The sequence below is a fragment of the Tursiops truncatus genome, chromosome 3, assembly GCF_011762595.2.
Source record: "Tursiops truncatus isolate mTurTru1 chromosome 3, mTurTru1.mat.Y, whole genome shotgun sequence".
Taxonomy (NCBI): domain Eukaryota; kingdom Metazoa; phylum Chordata; class Mammalia; order Artiodactyla; family Delphinidae; genus Tursiops; species Tursiops truncatus.
The window spans coordinates 137,867,677-137,889,058 of NC_047036.1; the positions used below are offsets into that span (position 1 = coordinate 137,867,677).

Genomic DNA, 21,382 nt, shown 5'->3' on the forward strand with positions numbered 1-21,382 from the left:
GTATGCACAGAGATCACCTGGTTTTGTTTTGGTTTGGTCTTGCTTAGCCTGTCTGCAGTCTATCCACACTTTGGGCTGCAAGATGAAAAGGGACTGTGTGGGTTTGGCCAGGCCATAAGGATTCATTAAGGTCATCAGTTACTTGGGAGAGACCTGATTCACTAAGGCAGACTCTTGCTCTCTCTATTTCATTGGAAGTATAACCATGGCTGAACAATGCATTCATCTTCTAGTAGCTTGTTATTTTAGGTTTCATTGATTTTCATCTTTCTGCCTCTTAACTAATATTTTTAAATTATTGATGTTTTAACTTAAATTTTTCATCCAATGATTTCTAATAGGAAGCCACAAGGTTCTTAAAGTTTCAGGGATCACCACACTGCTGCAAATAATGTGTGTGTGTGTGTATGTGTGTGCATTGCCAGAGGACTTCTATTGGTTTTATAGTTAAAATGTATTTTTTTAGCCTCCCTTTATTTTCTCATATATAAAATGAGTATTACAAAAAAGACATATCTTATGAGGCTGCTGTGAGGAATAAATGGGGTAATGGATGTAAAAAACATTACACAGTACTTTGCAATTATAGTTGATGATGGTGGTTGATGTTGATGATTTACGCAGTTACCAACCTGGATTGAGTTCAGTGACTTGGAAACAGGTAGGATGGCTTCACCTTGCCACCTAACTTTAAATAGAGTTGATGAAGCATAAATATAAATGCCTAAAGCAACTGTCTTTTATTATGGATGTTGAAAAGAGCATGTAGCTACCCATTTGCCCACTTAAACACAGTGTTTGGTTCATAGGAGGCCCCATGAAAATTAGTCCATTTCCTTACAATACTGGGGGCAAAGGAACTCCTGAATTTATAGCCTTTCCTGGTCTTCTGCTCTAAGGGCTATGAGGGTCATGATAGTGGCCAGCTTTCTGACCCACAGGCTTTGGGGAGCTGAATTATAACCACAGAATCTAGCTAATGCTAGACTGCATCCTGATGCATCTCCAGAAACCCAGGTGAAATTCTACAAATTGCACGTGTTTATTTGAATGTAAGACATTATATAACAGGTGAAGAAGCATCATTATTCTTGATGATTAATGCAAAAGAAACTGTTATCTTTAATTGCCCAAATATTCACTATACTTTATGCAGCCCTTTCTTTCTCTGTCTGTATTGCCTCTCTTTACCTTTGCATGTTCTCTATCCTTAGTTTATTTTCCTTGTTGTGTTGTTTTTTGTTTTCTTCCCCTCCTTCACTTGCTATTTCATTTTCCCCCCAAAGATGGTTCTACAGACACTCAGCATTATTACCTGGCAGTAGAAACAGGGATGTGAGGACTGGCTGAGGACAAAGCCCTCTGGTCCTCTCTATTGTGGAGTGGATTTTGTTGCAGAGATACAAAACACTTGGATTCCTTAAGCCAGGGTCATGAGATGGCAGAAGAAAAGAAGGCAGAGGAGAAAGGGAATTGAAGAACCTGCAAAAATGAAATTACCTGAGAACTTCATGCATTTCCCCCTTTTAAGCCAATTAGATGATTTATCAGAACTATCAAGAGCCCAAGCTGTGAATGAGAAGCTGAAATTTCAGTTTCCCATTTAATATGCCCTTGGGTTCATTGTGTCAGGGCTCTCCTAGTAAGGCCTCCTTGATGATAATTAGAAAATGAAATCAGTATTTCTGATCAGGGAAAACGGGCAATAGAAAGCTTCCTCACACGTGAACAATACTGGCCTTTGCAGTTAGATCACTGTGGATTAATCTACTGGAGATTTCACTAGCAATCAATCACCAAATTTCATTGTCCAACTTTAGGCATATGCTTTATTCCAAGCTCAGAACTGTCCTTCTTTGTTTACAATTTCAGTTCATTTCACTTGCTATGCTTTCAAAATGTATTTTTAATTTATCTTATTTTGTCTCTCTTTTTTTTTTTCTTCCTTTTTTCATTAAAAAAATGTGATTCTCTTTTCTGTCTACAAACCCAAAGCTTCTTCGGATGTTTTCCTTCAAGGTATAATGTTTTTTGGAATGGAAATTCACTGCATGCAACTGCTGAATTTGACTATTAATGCTTACATGGTGTTTTATTTATTTTTTATGAGCAGACATTTTAGCATTCCACTAGAGGTAACACATTTAAGATGGAGAAAGTTCTATAGATTTCTAGAATTGATTCAGCAACCCTACATTAATTCAGAGGTTTTGACCTAACGTGAGGCTAAAAATATCTGTAAGCTCTATGAGATGTCATTAGTAACGTGGGCCTCTTTAAACGTCAAAGCCAAGACTTACCCTCTCCTCTCAGATAAAAATGGAATCCAGTTTCACTGGTTGTACCTACCATGTCCCATATATACCATGTATGCCCTAAAATTTGACTCTGTAAATCCTAATTCAACAAAGGATTGTTTTTCAATAAGTACATGCAATAATCTCCACTGACCTGAACTCTGTCAGTTCTATAAAAATAATACAGTCTTTCTGAAATGCTTTAAGTTAAAACACCCATCCCTCCCTTCCAGGGTGATCCAGGGGCCTTTGGCTCTACCATGCAATATTTAATGAGATTTCTATTCTCAGCTGGATTCTGATAGCTGATTCACAGACAATACGATTTGGATTTATATTACCCTAAAACTAACTCATCCAAATTAACATTAAATAAATGTTTGAGTTTTCTAGCAATTTTGTAATTGGTGCAGCAGAAAAGATTAGATTAACATTTAGTTAATTGGTACTAGTTTCTTCTCATGCCAGACAGAGTTTGATAGCTAGTAACATTTAAAAGAATTTTTCACTCACATGTAGGTTAATATTGCTGACATTCTGAAGCTTCTAAATGGTGAACGTTAGACAAAGTACTTATATATTCCATTAAAACATAAGTAAGTCATACCATTGTGGTATAAACTCAGGAAACTTCTACATTTATATATATCTTGACATTTTCTATTAAAAGCATTCAATACATTTGCTCAGTGTAATGGGGTTATAGTATTTGCCTATATAGATGAGCATGACAGAAAATTTGATTTCAAAATTGACGCGTTTTTATTTCTCTGTTCTACTCATGTGCAACACCATTAAATGCCTTCATGTAACCAACCTCACATCTAATATTTACTAGAATAAGATTCCATGTAGCTGTGTGATTTAAATCTTTAAACTTTGAGTTCTTTTGGTGTTCAATCTTCTTGCTATAGCTATTAGCTTGGTGGTATTATTTTCAGCTGCACTGCTTAAGCTCAAAATTTGAACTCTGCAAATGTGCTATCCTTCTAAGTTCAATTTTACCATTGTAGATCATGATGTCATAGCAATTCCCTGAGTACTCATTTTCAGATTCATCATTCACATTGGTTGACACTGTGGAGAAATGGTCTAGGATTTAGCAAGTATAACTAACTCTGATCCCTCTCCTTCCCTACCCTTATCTCAGGCCCCTACCATTGATATCCGCCCACGATCAGCAACCATTCAAATGAATAATGCCACACACCTTCAAGAGAGAGATGAAGAATATGGGTATGAGTGTCTGGACGGCAAGGACTGTGCCAGTTTTTTCTGCTGTTTCGAAGACTGCCGAACAGGAGCTTGGAGACATGGGAGGATACACATCCGTATCGCCAAGATGGACTCCTATGCGCGGATCTTCTTCCCCACTGCCTTCTGCTTGTTCAATCTGGTTTACTGGGTTTCCTACCTTTACCTGTGAAGAGGTATGGGTGTTACTGATGTGGGTCTTACTCACTAAATCTCATGGAGAGAGAATGTCCTTTCTAAGTCCACTTATATAATCCCCTGAGTGGTTTATAATACTCTGAATTTGTTTCTGTGTTCTAACCTGGTAAATTGTATTCATGTCATATGGTTTGCACCCAACTCTCCTGTGGTAAATAAGTGTAATTTGAGCTATACTGTTCGCTGTGTCTCAAACCTGCAAGGCCAAGTGAAATTAGAGCAGGAACATTGAAACCAAACAAGATTTTGTTTTCCACAACAGGAATTGCAATAGTGAAAGCCATGACTATTTACAGTGGTGGTATCCTTACTCAATTCAAAATACAATTAGATGCAAAAGATCCCAAACTGTATCCTCTGTTCATCTGGGGTCAAGTTGTGGTAAATTTGATCCCAATAGGAGATCTCCCTTATCTGAGAAAAATCACAACCTGCTTTAAATATAGGAGCCTACACTAGAAATCGATTTCATCTCCAGCCCAAGATATGAGGAAAATTTCCTCCACATCACATGTACAATGATGTAAATATTTCAGTAACGTAGAATGCTTCAAGTTTAATGCATGCATCTCTCTAGAGCCAAAACAAATGGATTGAAGTTAACATCATAAAGTATTTTATTCTGTGTCTTTGGGCTGTAAAAGAATCATGAATGTAATTATAAGGGTTTAGGGTTTGGAATTGGAGGGAGGAATTTTCTCTACCTTCTCCCTCATGCATGAAGATTCAAACATCTTATGTTTTCCTCGTACGACATATTGAAACACCTTAAGTAAAATACAGACTGGATGATTGACATCTGCCACCTCGAAATATGCCCAGTTTCATAGAGAATAAAGTAAATGTGTGTGCTCGCTGCTACTTTGTTTCTTCCTTTTAGGATGATAGGTCATAACAGAACTTACTCTCCATTTCAAGATCTGCTTCTAGTGACTGTGAATGCCTTGTGGGCAGAATCCTTGTCATTTCCTCTTTGGGTCCTCAGCACCTTGCATAGTGCTTGGCACATAGCTGGCGCTCAATAAATGTGGTTGGAAGTGAACTGGCTTTATATGCTTCTGGTGAATCTCTCTGAGCTGGTCTGGAACCAGTGATTCATCTTCTCACATAGGCATTAGGCAGTGCTCTTTGATCTTGTAGAAGTAAACAGAAGGATCCAAAGAATTTTGGCTATTTTTGTTCCTTATCAAACATTTACTTTAGGCAAAGTCCATACTCCTTTTAGAACAATATTGACATCCTCCATTTATGTACAGAAATGAGTCTAGTAGGGCATAATTAGAACCTGTGTATTATTGTTCCAGGTTTGGAGGGGAGTCAGCTCTGACCCATCCACCCCTTCACTGAGGACACATGACAGACATAAGCAGGAGTCATACCTGACTGGTGTTCAGAATGGAGTAATCTACGCTCTGTGAAAACCAAAATGTACTGAAGTTTACATTTAAAAAAATGAAAGAACAAATGAAAGACTTACATGGAGGTTGAGCCTATGACTGTGTCCTCATTCAAGGATATTGTACTCACATGAAGTGGTGGTCCCAGACTTCAAACATAATGAGTTGAGCTCCATGTTCATGTATTCATCCTGAATCCTTATTTTTCTAAAACAGCACCCTTTGCAAGTTCTTCCTTTTGGCAATCATTGCTCTAAGTCAGAATTCAATCATAGCTATAGATAATCTAAAAAGAGTAGAAAAGAAGAGAAAGTGGCATTGTTAATAGAAAACCATGTAAAGTCATGATCAAGTCATCTGGATGAATCTTGAAATACATTTAGCTGCCAATTTTACAAACCTTTACTGTATCAGTGCTCTAGTATATAACCTCAAACACATGTAAATAGAATTATTTTCTTGTTTTGAATTGTTAACATATTAAATGTTGACTCTTTGGGAGAGTTGTTGGCAAATTTTCAATGACGAGAAACATGTTACTATTGTCGACTTGAAATGTATTCCGTTAATGGGGACACTCAAAAAAGCTAGCTTTCCAATGTGTGCATAGTATTGGCAACATGACTATATATTATACATGATCTAATTCTTAATTATCAGCTGCTCCTGGTCTATGTATTTGAAAACCTTTTCACAAAGGGAATTGCTTAATATGTGGACTTTTACAATAAAAATGCTGCATTCTAATCTATGGTGTCAGGTCAGTGTCTGGTTGGACTTGTTTGTCTTGAAGAGTGTGACCCCCTCTTCCCTGTCTCATTCTCCAACACTTCCTTCCCTTTATGTGAATTGTATCTGTGAGCAGTGTGATCATGTTTTGCATGATAATGCTCCTCACTTCAAAGAAATTAAGAGATGTGTTTGGGGTGTGGAGTAGAGATACAAGACAGAAAAGGTATGAAGTGGGTGAAGCTCAAGACTTCTGTGCCTAAAACTTCGGCGTGGTTAAGAATATGGACACTGGTGTCAGACATCATTGGGATCCCAACTCTACCACTGACCAGTTGTTTGACAACTGTCAATTCAGCCTTTATAAGCCTCCATTTTACCAGCTGTAAATTAGGTATAATAAGGCCACCCCATGTGGCAACACCAGCACTCTGCTGCCTCCCACTCCCATCAGATCAGCTCTCTAAAAGCATCCAGCACTCTTCATATGTCTTACATGTGGCTCTGTAGCATGATGTTTCATTTTTAGAGTACTTGAATTGCAAACCTTCCTTTAAACTATAGGCTGAAAATACAAATCTCTTATTGAAAGAAGTCTCATAGATTATTTTCATAGCCAAAGAACACTTCTCTGTAGCCCCCAAAATTAAAAATATAGGGAGCCAGTATCTTATTTTCTTGAAGTCCTTTGAAATTCTCAGAAGAACAGAGTTAGCATAACCCTTTACAAACACAGCTGCCGTAACCTTCCTCTAGCTGTCATTCGCTTGGCCCCTCGTGGCTTCCTGCGTCCAATTTAAACATCTATTTCTCACCTTCCAGACACGTAAAAAAATTAGTTTTCACTTTGGTCTTGTCTTCTGTCTAACTCCTTGACCTTATGTTTAGCTAAGTACATATTCATTGGATGGCCTTCATCCTTTTTTAAAGTCTCAATATTATTCTGACTAGTAGCAGCAAGTTTTGTCTCTAATGAAGGTCAAATTAAATTTAACCAAATGATGCGGTCATTGGGGATTATGTCAAAAATTGTTCTCTCTATGACTGTCACTATGGATTTTTGTTAAACATGTAGAAGAAAGAGAGGATGACCTAGACCAATAGCTCTGCTAAATATTTTTAATGCTCACTGAGTTGCCAAAGGTCACACAGCCAGTTAATGACAAACCCAGGAAGCCACCCAAGTATTACTCTTTCTACTGCCCCTCACAGTGTTTTAGGATTTGGAAGTAAAATTGTGGAATACATTATTATCTTCCTGTTAATGCTTTTTTCTTTCGGATCTGCCAAATTTGAAGACGCCTTCTTTCTCTGATCTTGACTTCACTTTAATTGCAATGAGATAAATTTTAAAATATGTAGCAACAGAGATAAGTTGATAGATTTTACATTTATTTTATTCTCTAATGTAATGAGCAATCACTTTTCAGTGCTACCCACTGCTTTCAGAATTCTGTTGCAAAGAAGGGATCTCCAATCATCTGAAAAATTGTAGACCCAGAGTTGGCCTTTGTCCCTCTGAGCTTGGAGCAACAGAAAACCAGAGTTTCCTATAGCTAGTCTCTACAGGCTCGTTCTTTCAACTCTATCAGAAAAGTGGTAGGAACGCTCTATTATTACTTGGTCTGAGGTTAGGAACCATAGGCCAATTACAAAATCCAGTTGTGACTTTCTCTCTATTCAGGATTTTTTTAAAAAAAGGCTTTTCCTTATTATTGTTTGTATAACAAAATGGAAAAGCAGAGGCTCTTACTCCAGATTACACAGGTTCAAATCCTGGCCCTGCCAAGACTTACTATCCAACTTTTCTCTGCCTCGGTTTCTTCATCTGGAAAATGGGGATAATAATGGTTTATAACCCATAGTTTTATTATATGGAATGACTGAAGCAATACCAAGGAATTACTGGATTGTCAGTCATTTTCTTCAGCACAGATACGGAATGTCAGAAAACAAAGGGCACAAGGCTCATAGTCTACTTTGCTTAAGAATAACGATTATCATTTATGAAGTTAATTACTACATTTTTCCACTGTAGGAATGCAGTACAATAAACATCTTTACTGGCATCACACCATACTTAGGAAGTTCATGTACATAAAGAAAATTATAGAGCTAAGTATCAATAAATAACTATTCCCAAATGGAACAGTGTATCATTTAAATCACTATACGTGGTATGCATGAAGATAAACATGTAGATATCTTTTGAAAATTAAACATGATGATTTCCCTTAAAAATCCCCAATAAGATGATTGCTAAATAAACATGTGAAACATTATCAATAAATATGTAGCTCTATCTTAATATAGTATTTTTTTGCAATATAACTAAGTCAAATACATTATTTTGTAGCTAAGTGTTAAAAATCCTTAATGAAATGAACATGAGGACTCAATCGTTACTGAGGACTCTTCCCATATAAAGAGAAAAAAAATGTCACTGGACCAGGGATAGAGACTTTAGGTCATATCTGAAGATTTTCCAAATATTCCTATCTTGGGAGACTCAGTCTCTCACATGTGAATGAAAGGGTTTAGTCTCTTCTCCTTCTGACATATCTTAATTCTATCACTCCTCTGCTGTTTATTATGGTATGATATTATTGATTATCATCTAACATTCAGGCTCTCCTAAACTCTTCCATATCGCCACATAGCTGTCTTGACTCATCTGTCCTATTTCCTCGAGTCTTCTCCAAAATAGTGCCATATTCCTAGAATACCTTTGTCGCTCAACATACTGAAGAGTCACCAATTAAGGATTCAACCTGGTCCATGAAGTCTTTCCAGTGTGGCTAAAGTACGATAGGCTATTTTCTTTCACCTCCTCCAGTACTTGATCTGATTTTTGAATAGTCTAATCCTAATGTTTACCTCAGCTAAGTACTTACATTCATCTAATCCTCTTAGTAAACCAATTTTAAATGAACCATTCTGTGACAAGAATATGATATAAATAATTCACTATCCATTTGCATCTTAAATCAGGTTTTTTATCCTCTGTATATACAAATTTGCTATACAAATTTGCCTCCTAGGTTTCTTTCCTGTTACTTGTATTTTTTACGGGTCTGTAAATAAGACCCCCGTCAAAGAAGTTTTGATTAAGCATCTATAAATTCAATTCAATATAAAGCTTTCAGTAAACACATATTGCAAGTTTCACATAGGGCACTGTGAGTGTGCAGGAAGACATGCATTTTAGGATATTATCTGCTTCAAAATACCCACAATATGACAGAGGAGTCAGACAAGAATACAAGTAACTATAATGAAGCTGCACAAAATAGTTGTATGTACAAGAAATTGTTCTAACTGTGGGTGACCCAGAAAAGATTTCCTCTGTAATACAAAGCATTCTACCGCATGTGAGGAGGACCCATTACTGCTTTAAAACTGTCTTTCTGACTACTAATGAAAGCCTTGTAGAAAATTTGAAAAATATGAAAATGCACAAAGAAGAAATATTATCCTTTATCCACTAGCAACAGTTAACCACTAAAAGCATCATTTATCTTTTTCTCCTTTTTCAGTTTTCTTTCTCTATATATTTAAACAGGCAGATGATATATAGATAAATGATACATAGATAAAGGTGTAGACCAGATACAGGCATAGGTAAAATACATAGGTATGTTTTGTAGCCTGATTTTTCACACAATTATGCATGTGTGTGAATATATGTAACAAAAATGTTTTCTGGCATTCTATTATATCACACAGCTATAGTATAATTTATTTAGCCAGTCCCTATTCTGCTTATTTTTGTGGTTATAAATAATCAATATCTGTATATATCTCAGTTACTGTACATATCTCCCAGCATTTCTATAGAATAAATACCTAAAAGTGGCTTTAATGAATAAAACGGTATAAGCATTTAACAGAGTCCGGGCAGAAACCAGATGGTACACTCAGACGGATAAGTGAAGAAAAATTAATGAAGGGGTTAGTTGCAAAGATGTGGGCAAGGTTAAGACCCACCAATAAAAGGATGATGTAGTACCATGGGTCTAACAACAGTGGAAAGTCATTATTGCCTGAATTAGTGTCCTATTGCCACTGTACCAAATTACCACGAACTTAGTGACTTAAAACAGCACAAATTCATCATCACGTCTGAACGTTGGAAGTCTAACTGTCTAAAACAGAAGTGTCTTCTGAGCTGACTTTCTGCTGGATGCTCTAAGGGAGAATCTGCTCTTTGCTTTTACAAGTTTCTAGAGGCTTTCTGCATTCCTTGGCTAGTGACCCTCCTCCATCTTCAAAGCCAGCAATCACATCGGTCCAACCTCTGTTTCCTTCATCATATCTCCAATTCTATCTCTGGCCTCCCACTTACACGAACCATTGGGATTACACTGGGCCCACCCACATAATCCTGGATATTCATCACCAGATCCGTAACGTAATCACACCTGCAAAATCCCTTTTACTAAGTGAGGTATATTCACAGGTTCCGACGATTGGAACATGAGCATCTTTGGGGGACAATTATTCTGCCTATTACACCCCTCTAGTCCTGAAAAGTGCAAAAAGGAGGAGCAGTAATGGAACCTAGAAAATACTGTGCAACAGAAGCCACCCAACAGGAGCTGTGGATTTAGATAGATGATATAGCCACTGCCAAATAGTGGTCAGGTAGGGAGGGAGGGTGAGGATATTACCCAGCATTCTCTCTTCTCCTCATAAAGCATCCCATTGGTCAAACCAAATGGATAGTATTAGAAGGCAAGGAAACCCACCCAGATAGCTCGGGCCAGAGAGGTCAATGTAGTAGGCGTACCACATAGTGAGGATGGTGGAGAATGAATCTAGAGAAATGGATGGGAACTATCCGGCAAATCTCTCCCAACATTAGCACATGTAGCACAGCCTCTTTGCATCCTAGCTGTCATAACACTCTGATGATAAAGGTGAAATTTAGGTCATTTCAATGGATTCCTATTCTATGAAAAAAGTAATCTTTAAAAGGAATCACAGTGGAATTCTAGAGACCCATATATTTTATACCATGTGTTCTACTCAGCACAAATAATTTTCCAATTGGCTTTATAAGAGTCAAGCAAACACCTTCAGAAAACTGCTTTCTGGGAGTTAATGTGGGCTAATAGCCATGGCCCTCTGGTGAGCCCCATGGCAAGGATGCCAAGTCAGGCAGTGATTTGCAGTCCAAAGCAGCCTGGAGATGTTTTAACAGAGGGTGGACCTTCTGATCCAGTATTTCTCATCTACTATTGCTCAGTTTAGAAGGAGACAAGGCTTCTGAGTCAGTGGGAACCCAAGGGTACAATTCTATACTGGGTTCAAGGCGCTAAAAATAGCAAAGCCAGAGTCCTATTTCTGTAAACAAAATGACTATAGGACAATTAAAACTTAACTGGCATAACTTAACTGAAAGTGATTACACCTGAACCATTTGGCAAACGGATAAATTCAGTAGATGCTTTGAACCCAGTGTCCAACAGAGTACAAGACTATGATTTCCTCCCAGGGAAGTGCCCCCACTCTTTTGAAAGTCACGGGAAGAAGTAAGTCCTCATTAGGACCGGATTTGAACCCTGCTGAACAGAAGAATAGGGCAATTCTACTCGGTACTTCAATTTAGTCCCTTTCCTGTTCTAAGCCTCTACTGACTCTTGTCTCTCCCCTTTCACTCTTTCACTTTGTTTTTTTTTTTTCCCCAAAACGACTTGATCCCTTTGTAAGGTAATGAACATGTGATTCAATTCAGTAAGTATGCTGAGCACCTACCATATGCCAAACACTGCACTGTGCTTCGGAGCTATCATGGCACGGGCCTTGTCCTTATAGAGTTTACAGTATAATGCCGAAAAAGTATTAAATTTGAAATTCAGTAGGTGGTGAGAATTATTAATGTATAACTAAAGATCTGATTACAGAATTCTTACCCCATCCCAGATCCTATATATATATATATGGGAAGTTGCCATGGGGCACAATATAAAGGACCTTGATAGAAAATCAAATCAATTTTATTCCAGCTCTATTTTTACAACTAACAAGCATTATGACCTGGGGTGGGAGGGCGGAATAGCAGGCTCAGAATTTTCTAATGAGGGATTTGGACCATATGAACTCCAGGTTTACCTTTTATATCTTATATTATTGAATATATAAGCTATGTATGAAATTTCACATAAACATCGTGAGTACTAACACTTCCTTCGAAAAAGAATGAAGCGAATGGATGTAGCTTCTTGAGTATCAGCAGACCTGTTATTATGTTTATTTAGATTTATACTAGTTCACTTTACAAAATGCATTTCTTAGATTGGTCACAAATTTTAACTATACAACTACATGTAGAAAAAATTAAAATAATATTTTAGTTGAAAAATATGCTATAAGATGTATGAACAAAATAATCCAATTGCGAAAATATACCTATATGTATATCCATATCCATACAGTAGCCTTCATCTCTTAGTTTGAGATTATGAACCCTTAGCAAATGAGGAAATCCTTAATGCTATTCACCCTGATTTGTGCTATATACATTTGCCAACCAAGAATTAGGCACATAAAAATTGATTGTCTTTGTGACACGTGACCTGAAGTAGTTTTCTCTATTCACAGTCTCAGTACCTGCAGGCTTATCTCCCCTGACCAGAGTCACATGGCCCTCTAGCTGTGTCTAAATCTCAGTCACTTTGAGAGTCAGCTTTCAGAGAGAGCTGTCCCATGAGAATCATCGAGTCTTTTGCCACCCGTCTGAGAATGAGCCATGAAAGTCACGCATGTTCAAAGCAAATCATGACCTGCAACTTCTCTGGGATCCTAACACTGGGTCCTTCAAAGTAAATTTTGAGTTGGCCACCTAGTGTATTTTAAATGAGAAAATCATAAAGATAACTTATGAATTTGTTAGAAAGACAGATAGATGACAGACAGAAAGTTTTAAGAAAAAATGATGTTTAGAGCATTGGAGTTTTTTTTTTTAATCCCATTCTCAGTTTTCTAAAATCCTCAGTTGTTCACATGAATTAATCCTACAATCAGAAAAGGGATGTTTTTAAATTTAAAAATTGCTATGATAAAAATCTGGATTTTAAAAGTACATTATATGTAGTCAGCTTAGAAAAGAACTTTCTTAGAGAACAAGGAATTCTACTTGGCAAAGCAGACTGCCGTGGTACGTACACTATTCATACACACATAAACAAATTACACATACACAAGATAAAAAGTTTTTTTTTAACTGTTATATGTTCTGAAAACCAGAAGTAGAGTGCATTTACTTTCTGCTATTGCTCAAACACATTCCCTGTCCTCTCCTCCAAGCCCTTCTTGTTTCAGACGGCATTTCAGGAAACTATTTGAAGACAGCCCGTCCCACACCCGCACCTCCACTTTCATTCTTTTCTCTTTGAAAAATACAGAAAGTGCTCAAGGGAAGCACCAAGGTAATAGCTCTGGAGATTAGAGTTCTCTTTATATTTCCATCATTAGAGGGGCCCATGTGGCAATAGTTAACCTGTGTTCCACCACCCCACAGTGTGATTTTAAATGTTTCTACAGTGATGGGGCCCCCAAACTGGGTCACGGTGGCCCTCCTCCAATTCATCACAGCCACTGTGCTGTGAGGCTGATGGAAGAATACTGCAACATTCCTCTTCCCTAATGTGGACTGGTTAGGAATGATTAAATAGTGTGCTTTGCTTTCCACAATACCCACACAGAGATAATTAAGTGACATGTTTACAGGACATGGTAGAATATGCATATTGATTGTTTTTTAGTATTATAGAATCTCACACCTTACAAGGACCTTCAAGATCATCTCCTTCATACAGTGAGACTTTTATTCAATTATTCATTCATTCATTCATTCAAAATATTTGTTAAGCATTTACTAAGTGCTAGAAATGATGTTCCATGCTGAGGGTAGAACAATAAAGTCACAGAAACTCACTTCTTCCTTTTTCAGAAAAAAAATTGTTCCCTTATTTAATAAATATTTCTGAGTACCTACTGTGTATGAGACACTGTGAAGCATTAGGTCTAGAACAGTAAACCTGCAGCAAGTGGTGCAGAGACCCATATCCAATGTATACTTGCCCAACCTTCAACTGCCAGCTCCTAAATTTCTTTGCCTTGGGTTATTGGAGTTAATTTTGCTGTCTACACAGTAGGTTACAAGTGTCAGGAAGTTAATATATTCTCTTCCAGTCCCCTGCCCTCCCCTTAGCTGCCTTCAACCATTACCTGATGAGAGCTGGTGATAGGGTGACTGACTAGTCTGGGATGAAGGGGCTACCCAGGGCTAAAAGTGTAACTTTCAGCACAACCTGGATAGTACGTGAATATGCCAACTCTGTCCTAACAACTCTGAGGCACAGATTTTACACTGGCTCCCAGAATGCCTCGACATATTAAACTCCACTTACCCAGAGCGGTAATGCACTTGGGCTCTTCACTGACTACTTCCCTTCCCTGTTTCACTTCCTTACTCTGCCTCCAGTTTCCTGATATCACCTCCAAAATTATCTGCCCTTGAATAATCCTTCTCTCAGGCTCTTCTTCTGGGGAAAGCTTGGCCAAAATAAAGTCATGATGCCTACTCTTTTTTTTTTTTTTTTTTTTCGGTACGCGGGCCTCTCACTGTTGTGGCCTCTCCCGCTGCGGAGCACAGGCTCCGGACGCTCAGGCTCAGCGGCCATGGCGGACCGGGGCACGAACCCGTGTCCCCTGCATTGGCAGGCGGACTCTCAACCACTGTGCCACCAGGGAAGCCCATGATACCTACTCTTGAAGGGACATAAAGTGTAGTAACAAAGTCAGGTAAGAAAATGGGTAATGACAATGCAGTGTAATGAACTGTGTGATCAGTAAAATGACCATGCACTCTGGAAGCACATAGGGAGATCTTGGTGGGAGAGAGCTGGTTTATAAGAGAAAACTCTCTCTAGACTGAAGCATGAAGGATGGGTTACAATTAACCCACTGAATGGAGGAAGGATAAAATTTTTAGGCAGGAGAAAAAAATCTTTTTAAAATCTTAGAACTGAAAGAAAGGGCAGCCCGCTTAGGGATCTACAAATGGTGTCCAATGGTTGGAGCTTAGAAAAAAGTGAGTAGTTGGATAGAGAAGAAGAAATAGATTTAAACAGACACTAGGTCACAAATGACCTTGCAACCCCTAGTAAGGAGAGTGAACTTTATCCTGAGGGCAGTGGAATGGCATTGACAGGCTTTAAGTACGCAAGGAAGTGACATGATTGGATTTGACTTTAGAAAATCACTCAGACTGCATTGTGAAAAATGGACTGGAGGGGTCATGACCTGAAGCAGGGACACCAGCTAGGAAGCGCTACGCTGATTCAGGGGAAGGTTAATAGTGTTTTGAACCATGGGGATAGGTAGAATGTGCTGTATTTTTAAGGTATTAAGGAAGTAAAAGTTAGAAAATTTGTGATTTATTAGATATGGTCTATAAGGTAAAAAGTCCTGTTTCTTGCTTGTGTAAATGGACGGAGATTGGAAAATCATTGCGATAGTAAACCAAATGGAAGATTTCAGTTTAGGATCTGTTGGGTTTGAGTTTTTGTGGAGAAACCTTTGCATATTTATCATTAGAAGCAGTATTAAAAATGGCTAACAGTATGGAATTAGGAATCGAGCACATTTGGATTCTAGTTGTATGCATTGAGTAATTTATTAAATATCTCCAAGCCTCAGTTTATTCATCTTAAAATGGGAACATCTTACAATGAGATAATTTGTGAAATGGGTTTAGCAGAGAGCCTGTTCAGTAGTTATTTCTCGATTATTATGACCTTTACATTTAATAGTAGTATTAGCATCTGAGTGGTGATAATGTAGTAGATACGTGGATCTGAGGTACTTAGATTGGAGCCAAGAAGAAAGAAATGAGCCAAAAATAGAGTGTAAATTATTAGAATATAAAACAGTACGTGAAGATCAGGAAATGGAGAAGATAACTGAGGGAAAAGGTTTAGAATGAAAAGGGGGAAAAAAAGAACATGTAACCGTGAGGAAAATAAAAGGAAATTCTTGTGAGGAGGCCCAGAAGGACACAGCAAGAAAGGTGCGGTGTCACAGGAACCTCAACGCCTCTAAAGTTCAGTGTGATGTGATCTGTTCACAAACAGATCGGATTCTGCACAAAAGTTAGCTAAACCTAGGATTGAGAAGTTTCCATTGAATTTAGTAGCAAAGAAGTCAACAGTGATTTTGTCTACAACAATTTCAGCTGAGTGGAGGTGGCAGAAGTCAGACTGTAGTTGTCTGAAGCACAAATGGAAGCTATAAAAATAGAGATAGCAATTGGAGACAACTTCTTTAAGACACTGGGTTTTGGAGGGAAGAAGAGAGAGAAGAAAATAGCTCCAGGGAGTCTAAAAGAGGTGAAGGGAAAGCTTTATCTTTTAAAGATGGGAGAGAATTTTACAGGTTTAAATACTGTTGGGAAGGAGTCATAGAAAAGAAAAGGTTGAAGATTAAGAAAATAAATTGTATCACTAATGACCCAGACTCTTAAAGAGACTGAATACAATGGGATCTGGTGCATAGGTGAAGGAAAACACCGTTAATTTCATGACTAAAGAAAGAACAACAACAAAAAAATTGGTGCAGATGTGATGCGGTGTGAACGTGGCTTGTCAAAAAGATACTATACAACTGATGTATCATAAGATCCAGGAAGGAGAGCGAATGCAGTAAATATTGATGGAGATGGTGAAAAGTCACAGAATAAATCTACATTACACAGATTCACAGACACCAATCCAGATCTATAGAATCAGAATCGCTGAATTATTTGACCTAACATTATACTTTTAACAACATCCTAAGTAATTTTTATGAAATAGAAGTACTTCCAATTCATGAAGAAGCATTTGGGAAGCAGTGACCTACTTGGCATTAAAGAATAGGTCAAAGAAAGAGATGAAACAATAGACCAGGGAGATGAGAGGAAAGAGATGCTGATCATAGCAAAGTCCAGGTTATTGACACTGACTGAAGGTCAAAGGTCTTGAGAATTTATATGTTTGAAGGACTCAGGTTATGTTATTGGATGAGTGATCCATACAGATGTTGAAGAAACTGAGGATTTTTTTAAGATTTAGGATGAGGAGCACGGCTGTCAGTCAGATGCTTAATTCTCCAGTAAATGATTGGGAGAAACAGGAAGATCTGTGAACATCACCAGTGAGTAGAAGTAAACAGTTATATAACTGAAAGTCATACCTCTCAAATGATTTTATTTTTTAATTTAATTTAATTTTTAAATAGTTTAGGAAGGTATAATTGCTTAGAATGGTATCTCATAACTAAGGATAATTCTGGTCTCACCAAGCAAATTTGTTGGTACAGAAGAATAAACAGAGCCAGAGAAAAAAAGTGAATTTTTCTCCATAAACGTTCTAATTTCCTTGATTTCTGCTATAATTTATTCTCCCTTATATCACCTCTATATTTTACAGATGAAGAAATGGAGACCCACAGATTTAAGTAACTTGACAAAAGTTACAAAGTTAGTCATTGGTAAATTATGGTCTAAAACATAACTAGCAAATGTGCTTGCCAAAATAACTCACTGATTTATATGGAAATTCTAGAATCTTCTCTAGTTGTAAATGCTTTGCATTGTACTCAAATTTGTCAAGGCTAGTTGACTGGATGGGGTTAGTTACTACGGCCTGAAGCAGAGTTAACCAGCATCTAGGAGACAGACTTCCTGTCCAATCACTTAACCTAAGTACCTGGGAGCACTTAGCCCTGAGAAGTTGAATCGTTTTCACCTTGTATTAGATTCCTGGCTTAAAATGACAGAAATTAGTTCTCTCACAGTTCATGAGGCCAGAAGTCTAAAATCAAGGTGTCGGCAAGTCCATGCTCCCTCCAAAGGCTCTAGGGTAGAATTCTTTCTTGTCTCTTCCAGCTTCTGGTGGCTCCAGGATTTTCTTGATTTTGTGGCTGCATAACTCCAATCTCTGCTTCTGTCTTCACATGGCTTTCTCTTCTCTATGTGTCTCTTATAAGAACAATTTGCATTGGATTTTTGGTTCCTCCTGGAAAACCCAAGATAATCTTATCTTGAGATCCCTAATTTACTTACATGTGTAAAGACCATTTTTCCAAAAATGATCATATTCACAGGTTCCAGAACATGGACATTTATTGGAGGCTTATTGAACGTCCATTCAAACCACTACATACCTCATGTGCCAATTTTAGCAAGTTAAAAACGATTCATTGAAATGTCATTGGATAAGGATTCATGTCCGTGAAAAATCACCTAAGAGCATGGCATTGTATGCTCTAAGAAAGGAAAAGGGGATTGGAGATGGGGGTTGATATCATATATGCCTGATGCGGCACATGCCTTTCCTGTGCCATCATGGTTAGCTTCACATACATCTTCATTGGAAGATTTTATATATATATATATGTGTGTGTGTGTGTGTGTGTATGTATATATATATATATATACATACACACACACATATATACATATACATATATATACACGATGTTTAAATTGTTCTCAGTCTCCTATAAGGGCTTTGTTAGTTATTGGATAATTATTATAGGATGCTGTTAGTTTTCAAACAAGGAAATTACATACCAGGGGTCATTGGCACAGAAGTTAATGAACACTCTAGAATATTAATGGATAGATTTCAGGGATTCTGTAAATACTCTAAATTTATGTGCATTTTTTTTAACGTTGAGCCTTCTTTTAATTAATTTATTTATTTTTTTATTTTTGGCTGTGTTGGGTCTTCGTTTCTGTGCGAGGGCTTTCTCTAGTTGTGGCAAGCAGGGGCCATTCTTCATCGCGGTGCACGGGCCTCTCACTGTCGTGGCCTCTCTTGTTGCGGAGCACAGGCTCCAGACGCGCAGGCTCAGTAGTTGTGGCTCATGGGCCTAGTTGCTCCGTGGCATGTGGGATCTTCCCAGACCAGGGCTCGAACCCGTGTCCCCTGCATTGGCAGGCAGATTCTCAACCACTGTGCCACCAGGGAAGCCCTCTGTGCATTTTTTTTCAACTCAAACAAATCAAAGGAGAACCTTCAGTGTATATAATTCGAAAGAAATGCTGGGTAGTTGTGTTCATCCTGTTCCTAGCTGTCCTATCTACTACCACTTCTCTCCAAAGTAGCTGCATCATTAGACTTTCACCAGAAAGAACATGAGAGAATAATGGTTTTCATACTCCTGTTGATACATATTACTTTAAAATTTTTAATAGTTTTTCTAATCTATTGGGTGTGAAATTGTGCTTTGTTTTAAATTGCATTTCTCTTATATTCATGAGGTTCAAAATCTTTCCTTGTGCTTGGGATCATCCAAATCTCTTTTGTAAATCACCTATTCACATCCATCATACATTTTTCTTCCTATCTCTCCTTTCATTCTTTTTTCTTTGTTTGATCTTATTCATTTGTAGGCTTTTTTTGTGTGTGTGTGGTCTGCATATTTAGCCTTTGCTGTAGATGAGTAGATGTTCTAAGTATCTTCTTTCAAGTCTGCCCACTGTTTTTTAAACTTTATGCTGTCTATCACTTACAGAAGTTTTTAATTCATTGTAATTAGGTTTGTGTACTTTTTCTTCAGAAAGTCTTCCCTAAACAGTGGATAAAAACTATATTTATATATTTTATTGTAATAGCTCTGTACTTTTAATTATTTTTAAATTATTTATTCCTATTAGAATTTATTTTATATGATTTAAAGGATTTAATTTAATTCATATGCTTAACTACTTAATCCAACAAAAATTATTCACTAACCAATTACTTCCCACATTAAAATATGTGCTATTACTGCTACACAATACATATATATTTTCAGAATCTCTATCTGATCCGTCTTATTTATTGGTCTACCACAGCATAACATAATGTCCACACAAATTTATAAAGGATATATAAATATATAATGTATGCATTGCTGCATTTATGTTAATAATATAAACTTGAAAGCAGCCATTAAGAAGAAACTGATTATTATAAGCATCATACTTCCATGTAATGTGTTACTATGCAGCAGCTAAAATAAAGATGTGGATCTAAGCTCATTGATATAAAAAAATCCACAATATATTGCTAAGTGGAAAAAGCACTCTGTAAAATTATATCTATCTATTTATAGATACATATAAAAGTCACAAAGTTGCACTTTGCACTTATATTCCATATGTAAAAAAGGTGTACACATATATGCCCATATATACACAGATACATTGCATCATAAATACATATTTTAAAAACATGGAAGGGTTTACACTAAATTCTTGAGACTGTTGATCTCGGCACATGTCATGTTTAGGGTATGAGGAAGAAAGAGAGGAAGGGCATGTGGGAGAGAGGAAGAGGAGAAGAAGGGAGGGCAGGTGGGTGAGTGGAAGGGAGGAGGAACAGTTAGAAGGTGAATTTTCACTTTATTCTTTCTCCCTGTATGTACGGTTTTAATATTAGACAATGAGCATTTGTCTTTTATTATCAGAAAAATTGGAAATATCTATATGGTTAGATGTGCATATATCAGTTTCCATAATCATACCCAGAGCCAGAACTACATAGTTAATTAGGTCTTATCAAGCGAAAACAAAAAAAGGTAAGTTTTCTCCTCTCATAGATTAATAGAACACTTGCAAATGCATTGGCTGTATTAACTTGGAAAACTGTACTGAAAGGTAAGGGAGATATTATATGAGCTGGTGTGGGCAGAATGTCCTGTTTGATGAGTGACATTTGAGTAGAAACCTGAATTGAGCAGGAGTGGGAGTCTTGCAATATATTCATGGAAAGAGTATTTTAAGCAGAGGGAACAAAGAACACAATTCCTGACTGAGGCTAGTTTAGGAGCAGTGTGGCTGGAGGGAGTAAGCAAGGAAGGAAGTCAACCACTGGTTAGACGAGGAAGGGTCTTGAGGCCATAAAGACTTTGGACCTTCATCTTTCGTTGACAGGTTTTAGCAGGCATGATAGGATGGGGAAAACAAATAATGATAAATAAACAAACAAGATAATTTTAGAAACCGATAGGAAATTCAAGAGGCACAAAATAGGAGACTAAAATATCTGAGAACAAAAAACTCACAGAGGCAGGTGCTATGATTGGATGCTTATAAAATGTCAGCCACTCAAAAGAACCAGCTTTTTGTTTGCACTCTGTTTTACCTCACTCTTGTGGTTATAAGGGTTCAAATATTATTTAGCCTTCTCTTATTTTGTTTCTCTTCCTAAGCTTTCTTGAGTGTACTGATTTATTATTCCATGACTACCTATCAAACCTAGTGTGTTTCAGTCCTCCAATATAGTAGATTCCTCTTTTGATAAAAACTGCCCAACAACTAATAACTACAATACACATTTTATAAATAAGAAAACTGAGACTCAGGGGGGAAGATCATCTAAGATCATTCAGGGATGCACACATTTTCTGTACAGGGTCCCAAGCAGGTAGGAAGAATAACCCATCATGTGACATGGCTTTAAACAGGGGTCT

At 37.4% G+C, this 21,382-nt stretch overlaps 1 protein-coding gene and 1 long non-coding RNA gene across 5 annotated transcripts in view; one reads left to right on the top strand and one right to left on the bottom strand.

The window, feature by feature from the left end:
• The window catches only part of GABRG2 (gamma-aminobutyric acid type A receptor subunit gamma2), a 122,220-nt gene extending 116,935 nt beyond the window's left edge, over window positions 1-5,285 (top strand). For 3 of the 4 annotated variants that reach the window (XM_033853537.2, XM_019945368.3, XM_033853539.2), the window contains 2 exons: window positions 1,996-2,019; window positions 3,448-5,285. In XM_033853537.2, coding sequence (XP_033709428.1) covers window positions 1,996-2,019; window positions 3,448-3,723 — 300 coding nt within the window. In that variant the 3' untranslated portion in view covers window positions 3,724-5,285. The remainder of the gene's footprint in view (window positions 1-1,995; window positions 2,020-3,447) is intronic. The other variant, XM_019945378.3, reaches the window with a different exon arrangement.
• Window positions 1-21,382, bottom strand: part of LOC141278354 (uncharacterized) — a 411,822-nt gene that overhangs the window by 712 nt on the left and 389,728 nt on the right. Inside the window, exons 7-9 of the long non-coding RNA XR_012330939.1 lie at window positions 5,277-5,432; window positions 3,508-3,717; window positions 1,316-1,482 (exon numbers count right to left, since the gene is read on the bottom strand). This is a non-coding gene — a long non-coding RNA (uncharacterized lncRNA). The remainder of the gene's footprint in view (window positions 1-1,315; window positions 1,483-3,507; window positions 3,718-5,276; window positions 5,433-21,382) is intronic.